General features: G+C 55.9%; 1 protein-coding gene across 1 annotated transcript in view; it reads right to left on the reverse strand.

Annotated features, from left to right (window-relative positions):
- GLP1R (glucagon like peptide 1 receptor) overlaps nt 1-11,701 on the reverse strand; it is a 39,584-nt gene extending 27,883 nt beyond the window's left edge. Inside the window, exons 1-3 of the mRNA XM_070456506.1 lie at nt 11,558-11,701; nt 3,067-3,163; nt 2,276-2,383 (exon numbers count right to left, since the gene is read on the reverse strand). Coding sequence (XP_070312607.1) covers nt 2,276-2,383; nt 3,067-3,163; nt 11,558-11,635 — 283 coding nt within the window. The 5' untranslated portion in view covers nt 11,636-11,701. The remainder of the gene's footprint in view (nt 1-2,275; nt 2,384-3,066; nt 3,164-11,557) is intronic.
- Nucleotides 11,702-16,820: the final 5,119 nt, after the last annotated feature.

Genomic DNA, 16,820 nt, shown 5'->3' on the forward strand with positions numbered 1-16,820 from the left:
GCGGGGGGTGGAAGCTGGCAGGGGGCCTGTGCAGCGGCTGTTATCTTCATGGAGAAAGCAATAAAACCATGTTCACTCATAAATGGGCACCACCAGGACCTATTTCCTGCTCAAATAAAATTAAAGGTGATGGATGGAGCCACGAGCAGCAGGCAGAGCTGGTGGTGCCTTAGAGCTGAGTGATGGGCCCTGTCCTGCGCCTGGCTCCCCGGGGTCTAGAGGGCCAGCCAGCCAGCCAGTCCCAAACCTTGGGGGAGCTGGGAACCTGTGTGTATTGAGGGAAGCAGGGAAGACAAGTCAGGTGGGTGGAAAAAGTTCACAGAAACCATTTTTGGGGAATTTGAAATCCTCCCAACACCCCCATCACCTGGCTATATCCCCCCTCCTACATGATGTCCAGAGGCACAGAGAGGTCTAGAAGTTCAGTCAAGCTCACACAGCCACCTGCAACAGTGTGAGGTAGAATCATAAGATTTCATTTCCAGGGAGAAGGCCAACACTCACTGCCCTCCCTTGGGGTGGTCCAGCCAACAGAGGCCCAGGTCGCTCCCCTGTCTCCATGCCCAGACCGCCGTGCACAGGAGCACACACGTGCTCATGCACTGGAGGAAGCCTGGTGCAGAAATGACACACGCTTAATCTGAACCAGACTCCTGGGCCGATTCATGGCTCTGCTATTCACTCACTGTGAGAGCTAGGAAAAGTCATTTAGCATCTCTGGGCCTCAGTTTCCTCCTCTGTAAGAGGGGAGGGTCATCGGAGTACTAGACAAGGTATTCTTGGAGTACTCGGAGCCCCGAAAGGTGGTTGTGAGGATTAAATGAGCGTAGGCACATAAAGTGCTTACAGAGGCTGTGGAAGAGCTGCATGAAGGGCACTGGGCGCTCTGCCTCACCCAGCTGCCTGCCTCAGCATGCACCTCGGGGTGGGGTGGGCGTACCAGGAGGGGACAGCAGCAGAGGGAGTCCTCAGGACTCCAGCCGGGGCTTTGTCTGACCTCCATCCCATGTTCTGAGCTGAAGCTGACGCCAGGCCCTGCCAAGTGCCCTGAAGTTCCACTAAGCAGCTGCCTCCTCCAGGAAGCCCACTGGCTTCCCACAGCATGACCTCCCTCTCACACCTGCTTCTGGGCCAGTTTTTGCTCGGTCTCAGGCCCCTTCGATGCACTGTCATTAACAGTACAGGCTGCCTTCAAATCCTGGCCCTGCCATCGACCACATCATCTGCAGTGAGCAGCGTGAACTTTCTGGGGACTCAGTTCCCCTATCTGTATTACAAGCATACTGCGGGGTTGTTGCAAAGATTACATGAATGCTTGCTTTTTAGGGCCGGATGGTGCACATAGCAGGCACTGAATCAGCATCATTATTATAAGACAGGATCTTTTCTCCCTTCCTGAGACTGTGAGCTCTCTGAGGCAAGGGTGCCTGTCTCCTGGGACACACGGGTGGGCAGGGGGCCACACGGTCTCCCCCTCCAGTCAGAGCTCCCTGTGCAGTCTCTGTAGCTCTCTGCACCCCAAAGCCCCTCTCACCTACACCCTTCCCACCACAAGGTGTCCCCTACAGCCAGGAGTGAGGGGGGAGGGCTGGAGGACAATTCCACTAAGGCCTATCACCGCTGCCTGGGCTCCTCTGAGCAGTGAACCCCTTGAGAAGTCAGGTGGTGGCTCCAGGGCACGACCACGTAAGCGTTAGTCACTCGGTCATGTCCGACTCTTTGCAACTCCATGAACTGTAGCCTGCCAGGCCCCTCTGTCCATGGGATTTTCCAGGTGAGAAGACAGGAGTGGATTGCCATTTCCTTCTCCAGGGGATCTTCCCAACCCAGGGACTGAAACTGCGTCTCCTGCATTGCAGGCAGATTGTTTACCATCTGAGCCACCAGGGAAGTGGGTGCATGTACACACACACAGCAATGACACCTCAAACCACCCCACCCCAAGTCCCCAGGAACTGTTCCTGCCTGATTCCTTTCCTGATTATTAGATGCAAGGGGGTGCTCACATTTCTTTCTTAAGTCAGACCCCATGTTTTCCCTATAGACACTTGCCAGTATAAGCCTCAGGCCCAGGTTATACCTGATACCACCCCCTACCGCTCCCCACTCCCAAGGAAAGGTAGGCAGACCACCACGAGGAAGCCTAAAAACCTCCAGGAGTGGGGAGGCTGTGTCTCAGTGGAAAGGAAGCAGCAAGCACCCTATGCCAACTCCACCCCCACCCTAGCCTCCTGGACACCGGGGAGGGGAGGTCCATGTGGGGAAGGGGACTCACCACTGTTGGCCCAGGGTAGGTACCAGGGGCAGCTGACGTTCACGAAGGAGCCTGGGGACCCATCCGGCCAGCAGGCATAGTCATCGAAGGTCCGGTTGCAGAAGAGGTCTGGGGCAGGGGGAAGGCGTCTGAGTCCGAGCCTGGCTGGGGTGCTTTCCGCTTTCCCCCTCTCCACTGGGGAGGCTACCCAGCAGAAAGCTCCCTGCCCAGGCACCACTTAGCAGCAGCGGGACTTGGAGCCAAGGACTTAAGGACTCTGTTTTTCTCATCTGTAAAACGGGGTTGATTTCCCAGCCCGCAGGGCTGTGCAGGGACAAATGGCGTAGGCAGCATAGATATCAGAGCACAGTAAGTGCTTAATAAACAATCTTCATGGCCTTTTCTGAAATCCCACACCTCCTATGACCGCGATGGTACCTCACTACCTCTCCAGCCCAAGATCGCTTCCTCAGGTGACTGGATCAGGCCGGCAGGTCAGGAACAGAGGCCTGTCTGGCTTCAACCCTCTATTCTTTAACACATCCCAAACGAACCCCCTAAATGTTCATTACTGTAAGTACGTGAGTTGGGCCTCCAGCCCGGGCACAAGTCGGGAAGCGCTGAGGACACAGAACAAATGGCCCAGTGTCAGCTCCCAGGGGCCCCGGCGAGGAGGGTATAGCAGCTACAAGGCTACACCCCAAGGCATAGGGTAGATGTGGGTCCTAGAGAGGCAAGGGATGCCAAGCCAGCTTGGGGGGCCTCCAAAGGCTCTGGGGAGCTGGCTGGGTGGGGGCCCCGCCTGATCTCACCTGTGGCTGGGGGCGGGGTCTCGGTCAGGAAGTGCTGGCACTGGCGTCGGTACTCTCGCCATTTCTGCACAGTCTCCGAGAGGGACACGGTGGCACCCTGGGGCGAAGAAAGAGAAAGGGGCCCCTTGGGTCCAATTCAAGTCTCTTTGACCCTCTGCCTCTATACACTTGGTTTCTTGCTCTCTAGGGGACCTTAGAGCCCCAAACCCCACAGGCTTTGGCCATCTTTGCAAGGGGATGACAACCCAGTGAGGGGCTCCAGGGGATGTTTTCACACCTTTATGCCTCCCAGAGCATACCCTGCTGCTGCTGCTGAGTTGCTTCAGTCGTGTCTGACTCTGTGCGACCCCAGAGACAGAAGCCCACCAGGCTACCCCATCCCTGCGACTCCAGGCAAGAACACTGGAGTGGGCTGCCATTTCCTTCTCCAATGCATGAAAGTGAAAAGTGAAAGTGAATTCCTCAGTTGTGTCTGACTCTTAGCGACCTCATGGACTGCAGTCTACCAGGCTCCCCTGTCCCTGGGATTCTCCAGGCAAGAGTACCGGAGCGGGTCTCCAGTGCCTTCTCCGAGCATACCTTGAGGTGTAGTAAATGTCCAACCCATGGCTACTGAAAGGATGCTGTTGGGGTGAGTGGAGGACGGGGAGGGGAGAGCGTGTGTGTTTCATTCATGGTTTCATCTGCCCCCACCCAGCAGAGATTTTCTGAGGGCCCTGGGGTTCGTGACTGCCACGGGCTCCTTTCCAGTGCCCAGTCCACCTGCCGGTGAGGTTTTCACACTTTCACCCATCATTCTAGAAGGGAACACGCAGGCGCAGAGTGGGAGAGGGGCTCAGTCAAGGTCACACAGCGCTCCAAGGAGCAGGGCTAAGGCTAGGACCTGGAGTCTCCCAGATTAGTGACTGTTGGAGCAGTGGAGGATGTGGGCTGCAGTGGGATTCAACACTGCAGACCTTGGTACTATTTCCCACTACCACAGGGGTCCCCTGACCCAACGCCTGATGATCTGAGGTGGACCTGATGTAATAACAGAAATAAAGTGCACAGTAATTATAACACGCTTGAATCATCCTGAAACCGTCCCCCTCACCCCCAGTCCGTGGAAAAACTGTCTTCCACAAAACCAGCCCCTTGTGCCAAAAAGGTTGGGGACCACTGCTCTGGTGTCCCTCCTACAAAATGCAAGCATGTTATCTGGGAGGTCAACACAACCCTGAACCGTCTCCTTCTAGCACAACATGGGTCAAACATCAGCCCAGCTCTGTCAACTGGAGGAGAAGTCTTGAGGACATGGGGTGAAGGGGTCAGAAAAGTTCCAGAACACAGAAATCAGGCCTGCATTGGGAGGGGCCCCCCTATCTCTGAGCAGGGGGATAAGAAGCTCCACTTTCAGATCAGGTAACACAACTGGCTTTTAGCACAGACCCATGCAGATGCACCCAAGAGAGAATGATCCATTCCCAGACACTGTAGTGTACCTCCTTTACATATGTCTTGGGACTATGTTTCTTTTTAATTTGTATTTTTTCCTGAACAGGCTTAAGATTCTAAATATTCCTCACTTAGAGGCTGCAGACACACAAATGACCAGGGAGCCCCTTGGATAAAATTTAGGACCTATACATAATTTAAAACAAAATTTCACTTTTTGAAATCACAAAAATTAGCATTTGTGCTGAAATTAAAACAGCTTCCTTTGGGAGCTTGCATCCTTCACTGGTGGTGCTCTAAACACACTGAATCTGGTGTCTGGGTAATCTTGCCCACATTTAAGCTGACTTGTGGTTTGTAACAGGGATCCCCAATTTCTGAGCTCTAATGCCTGATGATCTGAGGTGGAGTTAATGTAATAATAATGAAAATAAAGTGCACAATAAATATAATGCACTTGTGGGTGTGCTAAGTCGCTTCAGTCATGTCTGACTCTTTGCCACCCTATGGACAAGTTCCTCTGTCCATGGGATTACTCCAGGCAAGAATCCTGGAGTGGGTTGCCATGCCCTTCTCCAGGGGAACCTTTCCAACCCAGGGATCGAACTCCAATCTCTTATACCTTCTGCATTGGCAGGCAGGTTCTTTACCACTAGCGCCATCTGGGAAGCTTGAATCATCCCCAAACCATCCCCCTACCATGGTAAAACTGTCTTCCACAAAATCAGTTCCTGGTACCAAAGAGGTTGGGGACCGCTGGTTTATGAGATGCTTCCCATAAAGGCTCAGGTTGTCTTGGGCTCATCCCTGGCCGCATAGGAAGCCCTGAGGAAGGGGGGAAACAAGCTTGCTTGAGCCCCAGCCTCACTCTTAGAGTAAGTGTGCTGACACCACAGGTGGAGATACCCAAGAGACAATCCACTTCTGAGGGCAAAGGTCAAGTGTATTTGTTAAATAAATTAAAAAATCAAACAGAAATCAAACCCAATAGCAAAGGCAGTATCATGATTTTAGCTACAATTGAGGGCTCCAGACAGTTTTCACTAAAGCCAGTCCTGGTGGGTCAGACCCCCAGACTCGCTTTCCTTCTCCTCTGCCCCTGAAAATGGCAGCTGCTTGTGGTTGGGGCAGGGAGACTGGGAAGAAATCCCACTCCATCTCTCTTTCCAGGAGGAAAGCAGGCGGGAAGCAAGGTCACTGCTGGGAACTGGGGCAGAAGGTGTGTCAGGGGCAGGGAGCGAGAACGAGAAAGCTCAGAAGCCAGAAGTCTGGGGGTAGAGGTGGGGAGTGGGGTTAAAGGGTAAGGACAACACCAGGACGGCCAGGCTGGCCACCAACCTCCAGGGGACGTGGAGGTAGAGGAAGCCCTGTCACTTGCTCTGAGCAGAGCTTTGGACGAGAAACTATCTTCAGACTGGAGCTCCCGGAGGATAGGAGGAGGACAGGGAGACACAGGGGAGGCTGTGTCTCCCCTCAGACTGGGGCTCCCTGAGGCAGGGCTGTGTCTCCCCTCAGACTGGGGCTCCCTGAGGCAGGGCTGTGTCTCCCCTCAGACTGGGGCTCCCTGAGGTGTCTCCCCTCAGACTGGGGCTCCCTGAGGCAGGGCTGTGTCTCCCTCAGACTGGGGCTCCCTGAGGCAGGGCTGTGTCTCCCCTCAGACTGGGGCTCCCTGAGGCAGGGCTGTGTCTCCCCTCAGACTGGGGCTCCCTGAGGGCTGGTCTGTGTCTCCCCTCAGACTGGGGCTCCTTGGAGGCAGGGCTGTGTCTCCCCTCAGAATGGGACTCCCTGAGGATGGGGCTGTCTCCCCTCAGATAGAAAACTTCCTGACAACAGGGTTCCCCTGCCATCTTCCTGCACCAGGTGAAGTTCTCCAAATACTGCTCACTTCCGCCCCACCTCTCCCCCAGTCAAACACACAAACTACCAGACCGCTGGCCTGTCCCCACCTGGTGTTTATGGAAGCAATACTGTGCCAGGCTCTGGGTGGCGGGACTGACGGAGGGACACGGGAACACAAAGATGCGGGCAGGGCCCCCGCCTGAGAGAATCCCCAGGCTCCTCGGGGTGGGCTGGGGACAAATGCTCTTCAGGGCACAGCAGAGAAGGCAGGTGACAGTGCTCAGGTTGGGGCAGAACTCGGTGCAGACGCAAGAGTTCTGGGCGGGCAGGGGGGCCTCTGGGGGCTGTGAGCGGGGGTTAAGCAGGGGATCTGTGGGGAGAGATTGGGCCCAGCAAGGGCAGAGGGTGGGCATTTCAGCAGGGGTTCTGGCCGGAATGAAGAGGCAGAGGTGGGGACACTACAGCCCCAGTGAGCAAGCCGAGGACAGCTGCGGACCGCTGCTCAGGAGCATCTTCTCAGGCCCCGGGGCAGCTGGGAGGCTCTGGCCTGGAACAAGGCTGAGGTTACTCCATGCAGCCAGGCCCAGGGGCCCAGGGGAGCACGGTTACACGGAGATGCGTGAATAGCCCTGGCTTTGGGCGCAGAGCCAGGCCTGACCCTGGCTCTCTCATATATTGATTTTCTGACATTGGCCAAGAGTTTTAACTTCCAGCCTGAGCTCACACCTGCACAGACTGGGAACAACCATAGTCCCTCCCTCCCCATGAGCATTAAGTGAGTTGATGCTAAAGGGCCCCGTACGTGGAAAACTCAGTCAACAACAGCTGTCCTGGATTTCTGCTGTTGATGGGAGAGCAAAGCGCGGTCTGGATAGCCAGGCTTCCTGGGGAGTCAGGGTCCTACCCCTCCTTCATTTCTAGGATCAACAAACTCCTGGCAGGAGCAAACAAACATATTTTCATGCCAAGGACCGATCATTCAGCTTAATTCGTGGCATCTTCCAGCTGCAAACATAGTCAATAGCAAAGCCTCCGTGCCTTCCAGCAAGCAGAAACCTGTGAGGAGGGGCCAGGCCCTGCCCACCGCCCCCCCTGACCCATTTCATCCCCCACCCCACCCCCGCCGTGATGTGAGGTCCTGCCCCGGGCCTGGAGAGGAGGGGCTGGGTGGTGGAGAGGATGCAGTGACAGAAGCCCTGCCCCTCACAGGCTGCAGAGCTGGCTGGAGATAGGGGCACTTGATGGGCCTGGGTGAGGGCAGGCTGGCAGTTTTTAGAACCAGGACTCACCAGGTGTTATGGGCACTCTCTATATGGGGGCGAAGGCAATTGGGGGCAATGCCTGAGGTGGAGGTCACAGTAAGGAGGGGGCATCTCTGAGATTCAAGAGTTTGGGGAGGAAGGAGAAGGTAAGAAAGAAGAGGCCAGGAGGGAGAGAGATGGGCAGGAGAGAGCACTGGACAGAGAGTCACAGGTCCTGGGCATAAATCCCAGTTGTCTGTCAATGTGGGACTAATGGGACAAATTTTAACCTTCTGGGGCCTCAATTCCTCATCTGTAAAATGGGCACATCACTCTTCTCTAAGAATTCCAGGACAGTCCCAGCAAGATAAAGTAGTGAAAAACTTTAGGAGGCATGCAGCCCTGTATGAATGGGCAGTGTTCTAAGGAGGAAGAGCAGGGAGAGAAGGATGTGGAGCAAGTGGTTGCTCTCGAGGTGAGGGGCTTTCCAACACCCTGGGAGGGCACACCTCCAAACACTGGCTGCTAACCTGCTAATTCCTCCTACAGCTTCATGTCTCAGTGTGAATAAGTGCATCAGATTCTTTCCTTCTCCAGGAACCTTCTTTGACTGAAGGGAAGGAAGAAAGAGAGACCACTGAAGTGGGGGAAATGGGAGAGGAAAAAGAAGCTCTGGGGTCTACCAACTGGTGCAGTCCTGCGTCTTCCCCAAGGCAGGACCCCCAGCCTCATCTTCTCTGCCCAACTTCCAGAGCTCAGCCATCACCGACGGCCTCTGAGACCTGCAGGGATGGGGCTGCTGGCCCCTGCGCTCTTGGCCCCATTTCTTTTTCCTTAAAGACTCCAGATGCAAGAGCAGAAGGGCAGGGAAAGGAAGACCATACACACATTCTCACATGCACACAACCCTCCCAGGGCCACACTGTCACACACATCATCACACATGCCGTGGAGCACATGCTTACATACACTAAGACATGACTCGGAGTCTCGCTCCCGCACATGAGCACACAGACTGTCAGGTTCACACACAGAGACCCCTTGGCTGACACATACTCAAGTCACACTGTCGCAAACACAGATACAGAGAAAGAGTCACACGTTCTGTCACAAGTACACTATTTCTCACCCACACACGGACACACACTGACAGACACCCATTTACACTCTAAGAGGTCTCTCTCTGCCTCACACACACACACACACACACACACACATTGCTTCCCATAGATGCAGTATCACACTTGGAGTCACACACACACTGGCAGATACCCAATGACACGCTGAGATGTTTCAGACACAGGAACTCGCAGGCAGGAAGTCACAGAAGGTCACGGATGGGTGCAGAGGAGAAACAGGGGTTCATACAACCCCTTTCCCCCCGTCCCTCTCTCTTTATGTCTCTCTGTCTCCTCTGTTTCTGCGTATCTCTGTATCTCCTTATCTCTCACACACAGGGAGGAACCTACCCAGAGGCAGCCTGCCGCTAAGGAAGAGCCTACTTCTCCTCAGAGCCAGGCATCCGAGGGCAGGATGTGGTTTCTTGGTATCTCCTGCTCTGACCTCCACCGGAGTCTGTGTCTGGGAGGGAGTCCAGCTCAAGAACGAATTTGCACGCTGACCGCGGCATCCCCCGGACTCCCTCCACCCTTCACTAGAGGGGCCTCCACCCCCAGCCCTCTTCCACCACCCTGGAGAAGGCTTCCAGATGGCCGAGGACAAGCAGGTCAGAACCTCTGAGTGACTAAAGCTGCCATCGTGGGATGCCAGTGTCTCAATCCACTCCAGAATTCCCACGTGATGGGGCTCGTGATCCTTATTTACAGATGAAGAAACTGAGGTTTGGTTTGCAATGGTCAGGAATATCTGAACCCAGTCTTGGCTGGCTCTAATTTTAGGTGTCAAAGGCTTGCCCTCAGTAGACCAGCTCCCTCACAGGGGTCTTAGGGAGGAAAGGAATAGGGGAGGGGGTGGTCCTTCCCAGCAACAATGGAGTGGCCTAGGTCCCCTTCTTCAGAGGTCAATTCGGCCACCTCCCCTGCCTGTACCCCCTCCAGCCTGGCCAGCCTGACTGTGGGTAGCTCACTTGGTTTTCCCTTTGGTCCTGCCTGGATGGGCAGGTATTAGGCACCAGCCCAGCCCTGCATCCCTTTCTCCTCTCTGTTGCTGGTCTGCTGGATTCACTTTATACAGGGAACTCTCCTTTTCTCCTGGGGAGATTTATCCCCCCAGCAGGGACATGAGGGAGCAACCTAGTCTTGCTGATCTCATGAACAGAAAATAGAAGGCAAAATCCACCAGTGTTTATAGAGTCTTACACGCAGGATGAGTTGTGTCGCAATTACTGCAGTCTGACCTCCAAGCTTGTCACTCAGACCTCCGCGGGCCAGCAATGCTCAAAGCAGGGGCACCCCCTGAAACTCCCCTTCTCTGCTCGGAGCCTGGCTCACCCCGCCCTTCTCTGTGTCCCCAGGACTAGAGATATGGCCCCAGAATATTGGGCTTTTACCCTTAGCCAAGGGCTGAGGAATGAGGGGATCAGAAGAGAGGGGGTTCAAGAAGCCCCACTCCTCTGGGCAAAGGAGCTTTGGGGAGAAGACAGGAGGCCTTCACAACCTCTCCTTTTTGCTTAATCTGCAAACTTGGCCTGGAGCAGGATGGGACCAGGCACCAGAGCCTCCCGCCCCGACCCTGTCCCAGTCCGAGGAGGAGGAGGAGGGGGAGGAGGTAAAGGTGAGCCAGAGAAGTCTGCAGTCCTGGCTCCGGAAAGATCCCAGGCACACCAGGGAAGCCACTGTGCGGCAAGGACAGGAGTTGGGCTGGCGGACAGGGAGAGGGAGGGAATGAGTCTGGGAAAAACACGGGGGCTGAAGAAGGGCTGGCACCTTAGCTGGGAGACGCATCTGTCCACATCTGGATTCTCAGCCAGGGGTGGAGTCGGCCCTCACCCAAGACCCCTCCTCCTGCCTCCCACCTGGGACAAACTTCAAGGCCTGTACAGGCCCCCTCCCCAAAGCTTCAGGTCTAGGGGTAAGAGTGGGAGGTCATGGGAAAACACAGCCCCCTGGCACATGACAGGCCACCCAAGCCTGCACCTCCTCTCTGTTCGAGCATCTCATAGCATTTCTGGACAACTCCCCTCTCCTAAGGCAGGCTGACACAGACCCCAGCCCAGGAACTTAGAGGCAGTTAAGGCAGAGAGGGGCTGTAGGGGTCCCCCAGGGTCAGCTCTCCAAGGGCGTGGGGAGGAGGGTCCAGCGTCCCAGTATGAGCTCTGGTGCTTGTTGACCACCAAGGGAATCAAACTGGGGGTGTCAGATGAGTGTGTGTGCGTGTGTGGGGGTGCTGCCTGCTTCCACAGGAACAGGGAGCCTTTTACGTGTGTGCCTTGGGGCTGGGGAGCCGATGTGGCTCTCAGGTTCCCTCTGGGAGGTCAGGAGGAAGGACAGCAAGCTGCCACCGCAGGGTCCCTGGGGCTATGAGTCAAAGCCTGTGCCGAGAGGTTGCTGGTGGAGGAGAGTGGAGCTGGGGGTCCACATTCTGGCCTCTCTGCCTTCCCGGAGGGTCTCCGATAGCAAACCGTGGCGGGTTGGGGCGCAGACACGGCGGGAAGGGATCTGGGGCAGAGTGGGAGAGCGCAGCTCGGGCTGCTGCCGAGCCACTGGTACGGGTCTGGGGGAGACGGAGTTGGGAAAGTGGTCCGGGGAGATGCCAGGCGCAGAAGTCAGCGCAAGGCGGCCGCGGGACAGCCAGTGGCCCGGCCGAGGGGAAGACGGGCGCCTGGCCAGGGCTGGGGGAGCCGTCCGCCGTCCGAGTCCCCACCGCGGCCACCCAGCCCGGGGCACTCCACTCTCCTAGGCCCCGCTCTCCCGAGGCTTGGGTTCCCGCCGCCCACGGAGTTTCGCTCAAGTCCGGGACGCCTGGCCCGCCGCAGCCCTCACCGCCGCCAACCCCGCCCCGGGGCCCGCGGGTCTCACCTGGGGGCGGGGGCCGGCCCTGCCCACCGCCCCGAGCAGCAGCAGCGCCAGGCGGAGCGGCCCCGGGGCGCCGGCCATGGCGGGGCGCTCAGCACTGGGCCATCGCTGCCACCTGCGGCACGGCGCGCGCCACGGAGCCCCGGCCGCGCGGGCGGGCGCGGGGGAGGAGCCGGCGCGGGGCCGCCCCGCCCGCAGGAGGGGCCGGGCGGGTCCTGGCTTTCCAGCCCCGGCCGCCGAGGCCCCCCCCCGCCACCCCGCCGGTCCTTCTCCGGCCCGGAGGTCCCGGGCACTGCGCTCCGAGCCGGCGCGCTCGGGTTCGGGGAGCGCAGGAGCCGGGCAGTCCTCATTCCGCACCCGGACCACCTTCCGGATCCCTCTGCTAAGGAAAGCCAAACCGCCCCCAAGCTGTCCAGGGTACCCCAAAGGGAACTGGGGCCGGAGAAGCGCACTGGACTTGGCCAAGGTCACACCTTCCGTCAGACCCCTTCTGGAAAGTGTAACCCCAAGAGCTGCGAGTGGCTAGGAAGACAGATCCACCCGGAGGGGGTTACCCTGTCCTCAAGTCCTCTCCTCCTTCTCGAGTTCTGTCCCGAAGGCGACTCTGGGACAACCAAGGTTGAAGGGACAATGACAAATGGATTGATGGAGCCCTGCCGGTGGGGAGGGTCTAGAGGTTCACCACCCGCCTCCGCGGCATAGCCCTTCTCGAGTCCCTGGGCTCTTATAACCCCTGTGTCCACGCGGTAACGTGTGCCAAGGCCAGACTCTGCCCCTGCTTCTTTGTCTCCCTGCTTGGTGCGGACTCTATTTGACCTGCCTTTATATCCCCACACCCCAGCACAGTGCAGACCAGATTCACCCCCAGCCAGGCTGTGGGAGACAGTGCCAAGAAAGCACTGACTTTTATGTTCCTTAGAGACAGTGAGGAGACCCAGTGGGAAGAGGGAATTATATCCGCCTCCCCCAAGTCAATCCTAAAGGAAATCAACCCCAAATATTCATTGGAAGGACTGATGCTGATGCTGAAACTCCAGTACTTTGGCCACCTGATTCGAAGAACTGACTCATTGGAAAAGCCCCTGAGGCTGGGAAAGATTGAAGGCGGGAGGAGAAGGGGATGACAGAGGAGAAGGGGATGACAGAGGACGAGATGGTTGGATGGCATCACCGATTCAATGGACATGAGTTTGAACAAGCTCTGGGAGTTGGTGAAGGACAGGGAAGCCTGGCATGCTGCAGTCCATGGGATTGCAAATAGTCGGGACACAGCTTAGCAACTGAACAACAATTGCCCCCCTCCCACACCAACAACAACAAAAAAAGACTTTGAAGTGGGGTGGCAGCAGTATTAGCCTAGAGCTACATGGAGCATGTCTGGACCATTCCAAACGGAAAGGGAGTCTGTTGGAGCAGCTGCTTCTCAGGGAGACAACAGAACATCTCAAATCCCGGAGAGAGGTGAGATGCTGGGAGAAGGGAAGAGGAGGAGCTGGGAGGAGGCCTCCGGTGGGAGGAACCAGGGGCTCCCATTAGGCAAGAGAAGCTTCCTCTCCAGCAAGTTCTGCCTCCACTACCTGAGGGTCATTTATTCCCTCCTTCCCAGGTGATGCAGTGGTAAAGAATTTGCCTGCCAGTGTAGGAGATGTAGGGGATGTGGGTTTGATCCCTGAATCAGGAAGGTCCCCTGGAGGAGGAAATGGCAATCCACTCCAGTATTCTTGCCTGGAGAATTCCAAGAACGGAGAAGCCTAGCGGGCTACAGTCCATAGGATCACAAAGAGTCAGACACAACTGAGTGACTAACACACACAGGTGGGTGCTCTGTCATTCAGTCGTGTTTGGGATTCTCTGGGCAAGAATACTGGAGTAAAAATCCTTACTTTAAATTCTTAAATTCTTGCTGGGTGAGCCTGGCTGAAGACAGTGGGCAAATAACAGCAGCCAGAGGTGGGGACCGGCCCCCTGAACCCAGAGGTATTTGGGTAGAAGCTGACTCTCCTCTCCTTTGAACACGTGGGGTCCAGAACCGCTGAGTCTGCTCTGATTCTGATGCTACCCCTGGTCTCAGCATGTATTAACACCATCCTGGATTCTGTCTCCTCATTAGACTGAGGCTCCAGGAGGGCCAGCAAGCTGGATTTCAGCACTGGGTTTGAGTGCTCAGGGCTGGCAGACCCCTCCCTCCCCTCCAGGAACTGTCTCTGGGAATGACAGGTGATACTGTGTGCTATGCTCTAATGCTTCCTTGCAGATTCTAGAAGGCTCTGTATTGGACATGGGGACAATTTGTCTCCTTAACTTGTAAGTAAATTTCAGAGTAGGTCCACAGTCTGATTACCCCCTCAATTTTTTTTTTTTGAAGCAACTTTGTCCATCCCTTCTTACCCAGTCCCCTAGAAGACGAACTTTCTCATATCCTATCTGACCTCATTCCTGAGCCCATCCACTGGTTCCCCATCACACAGGTCCAAGTCCTCCAAACGTGTTAGCGTCTAAGAAAACCGCCTGGACTGCCTCAGCCCACCTCCCAGCTGGACCTCTGTGCTCTTGGACAAGCGGTCCCCTCCATCTGAAGCGTCCTCCCCCGCCTTGCCGGCCTGAGCTCCTAGCCCCTGGGGGAAACCTCCCCTCCGCTCTGCCCCTCAACACTGTGAGACAGCAGAGGTGCTCTCACTGGCAGCAGGGGCCTTGGAAGGCTCCCCTAAACACGGTTGTCCTCCAGGACTCCCCAACTTCTGCCCACCCTTACAGCCTCATGAAGGACTCACCCCCACCATGAAGCTTTCCATGATCTCGCCCAGTTCCCCAAGGCCCCGGTCCCTTGTGCTTACTGAGGCCCTCTGAGCACATGGGAGCCTTCTTGACTGTGGCTGGCTAATTTCTGCTTCCCCATGGTCTCTGAGCCCCCGGAGGGCAGGGGTCTTGTTTCACTCATCTCTACAGTCTCGGCACCCAGCACAGTGCTTCCAGCGTTACAGGCGCTCAGTGACTCTGGTTTGAAATAACACGTGATGGGACTGCCCTGGTGGTTCAGTGGCAAGAGCCTGCCCTCCCAATGCAGGAGGCTTGGGTTTGATCTCTGGTCAGGGAACTAGCTCCCACATGCCGCAACTAAGAGTTTGCCTACTGCAACTAAAATCTCATGCTGCAAATAAGACCTGGTACAGTCAGATAAATATAAAATGAATATTTAAAAAAATAAAGTAAAACAACACCTGAAATGTACTGAAGCACTGACCGTGCTCTGTCATGCCCTTATTCTGACTTTCCCTCAGTACATAGTGAGCTCCTTGAGGGACGTGATGTTCCCACGTTCATCTCTGCATGTCCTGCATCAGCACAGCCCCTGGCACAGCGTAGGCACACAATAGTGTTTATTGCGATTGAAACAAGTCAGTTCAAGTGTCTAGTACGTAGTAGGTCCTGGAAAACATATCTTAAGACGGATGTGCTGGAGGAGAGGACAGACGAGGTACTGGAGGGGCTGGTTTGACAGCCCACTTCTCCCCTCCTCACTATTATCAGGACACCCCAGCTCAGACTCTGCTATGGTCTGAGTGTCTGTGTTCCCACGGGTTCACATGTTGAAATCCTAACCCCGTAGGTGATGATATTTGGAGGTCGGGCCTTTGGGGGGTGATTGGGTTGTGATAGCAGAGCTGTCATACATGGCATGACCCCAGAGGGCCGCCTCCGCCTTCCACCATGTGAGGGCGGTGAAAACGGTCATCTATGAAACCAGGAAGCAGGCTCTCCAGAGGCCAAATCCACCAAATGCCATGATCTGGGACTCTAGGCTCCAGAGTCATTTGTTGTTTATAAGCCACGGTATCTATGACACTTCATTGTAGCAGCTCAAATGGACTAAAACAAGCCCCACTAGAGCATAAGGCAGGGCGCGCTCCCAAGACAAACACTAGGGCTTCCTTGGTGGCTCAGATGGTAAAGAATCCGCCTGCAATGCAGAAGACCTGGGTTTGATCCCTGGGTCAGGACGACCCCCTGGAGGAGGGCAAGGGAACCCACTCCAGTATTCTTGCCTGGAGAATCCCCATGGGCAGAGGAGCCTGGTGGGCTACAGTCCTTGGGGGTTGCAAAGAGTCAGACATGACTGAGCGCAAGACAGCACAGGCTAACACTAATCATGAACAGAAACAACGGCTGCCTGGTATGGAGTCCCCGCTGCAGATCAGGTGCTGCTGGACGCTAGGTGTGCCCTGATCGCCTCAAGTCTGAGGAGCAAGTACTATTACACCCGATTCATGGGTGAGGAGACTGAGGCTCAGGGATGACAAGTGAGCTGCTCAGAGAACAACACGGGCGTTCATCCTGGGTCCAGCCACCCCCAAGGCTGGTAAAGCAGAGGAGACGGGCTCCAGCTCTGCCAGCCCGTCCTGGGAGCGTCTCTCCTGTGGCTCCTGCCTCCCCAGCCCAGAGCTCTGGATCCAGCTCTTTACCCCCACACCCAGAGCTACTCCTGTGGCCCAAAGTGAGGCTTCCACTAAGAGAACTTGGTTTTCAGATCATCTTCAGAAATGGGAATGGGAGCGACTGATCTGGGCAGCTGAGGAAAAGATGCTGTAAGGCCCTCGACCTAAGGAGACAGAGCAGAGGGCAGGACCCCACCTCCTCGGTCCCTCATTGAGGGGGGCCCTCTCAGTGGGAGACCTGGCCAGTGGGCAGAACTCAGTCTTTCTCCTGGGGGAAGGTAAGGAGGGAGGGGGAAGCGGGAGGGAAATGGGGGTGGGGTGGGGAGAGAAGAAAGCAGTGCTAAGGAGGACAAGTGTCTCTTGTCCATACAGTACAGGTTCCTTCCGAACTCCAAGTTCCTAAGAAGCTTGTTTATTTTCCAAATCTCAAGACCGTATCCCTGTCTGGCAGACCGGATGAGGAAAGAACCAACACGTAGCCTAGAATAAATACATGTGCACACTCAGCACACACACACACACACACACACACACACACACACACAGAGACATACAAACATACACACCTACACACAGATCTTAGGCTCTGTAAGTCCTGGGTTGAAATCCAGCTCAATCACTCACTGAACATTTCTGAGCCTTGGTCCCACAGTCTGTAAAATGGGGATAATAATAAAGACCAATATTTACAGAGCCTTTGCCATGAGCGGGGCAGTGTTCCGGGAGCCACGTGAGTGTTATCCATTTAATGCTTACCGTTGACTTGCCCTACTCGTCGCCAGGAGAGTCTGAAGATTTGCTGCTAGGAGGAGGCAGAGACCACAGGAGTGGGC

The sequence above is a fragment of the Odocoileus virginianus genome, chromosome 27, assembly GCF_023699985.2.
Source record: "Odocoileus virginianus isolate 20LAN1187 ecotype Illinois chromosome 27, Ovbor_1.2, whole genome shotgun sequence".
Taxonomy (NCBI): Eukaryota; Metazoa; Chordata; class Mammalia; order Artiodactyla; family Cervidae; genus Odocoileus; species Odocoileus virginianus.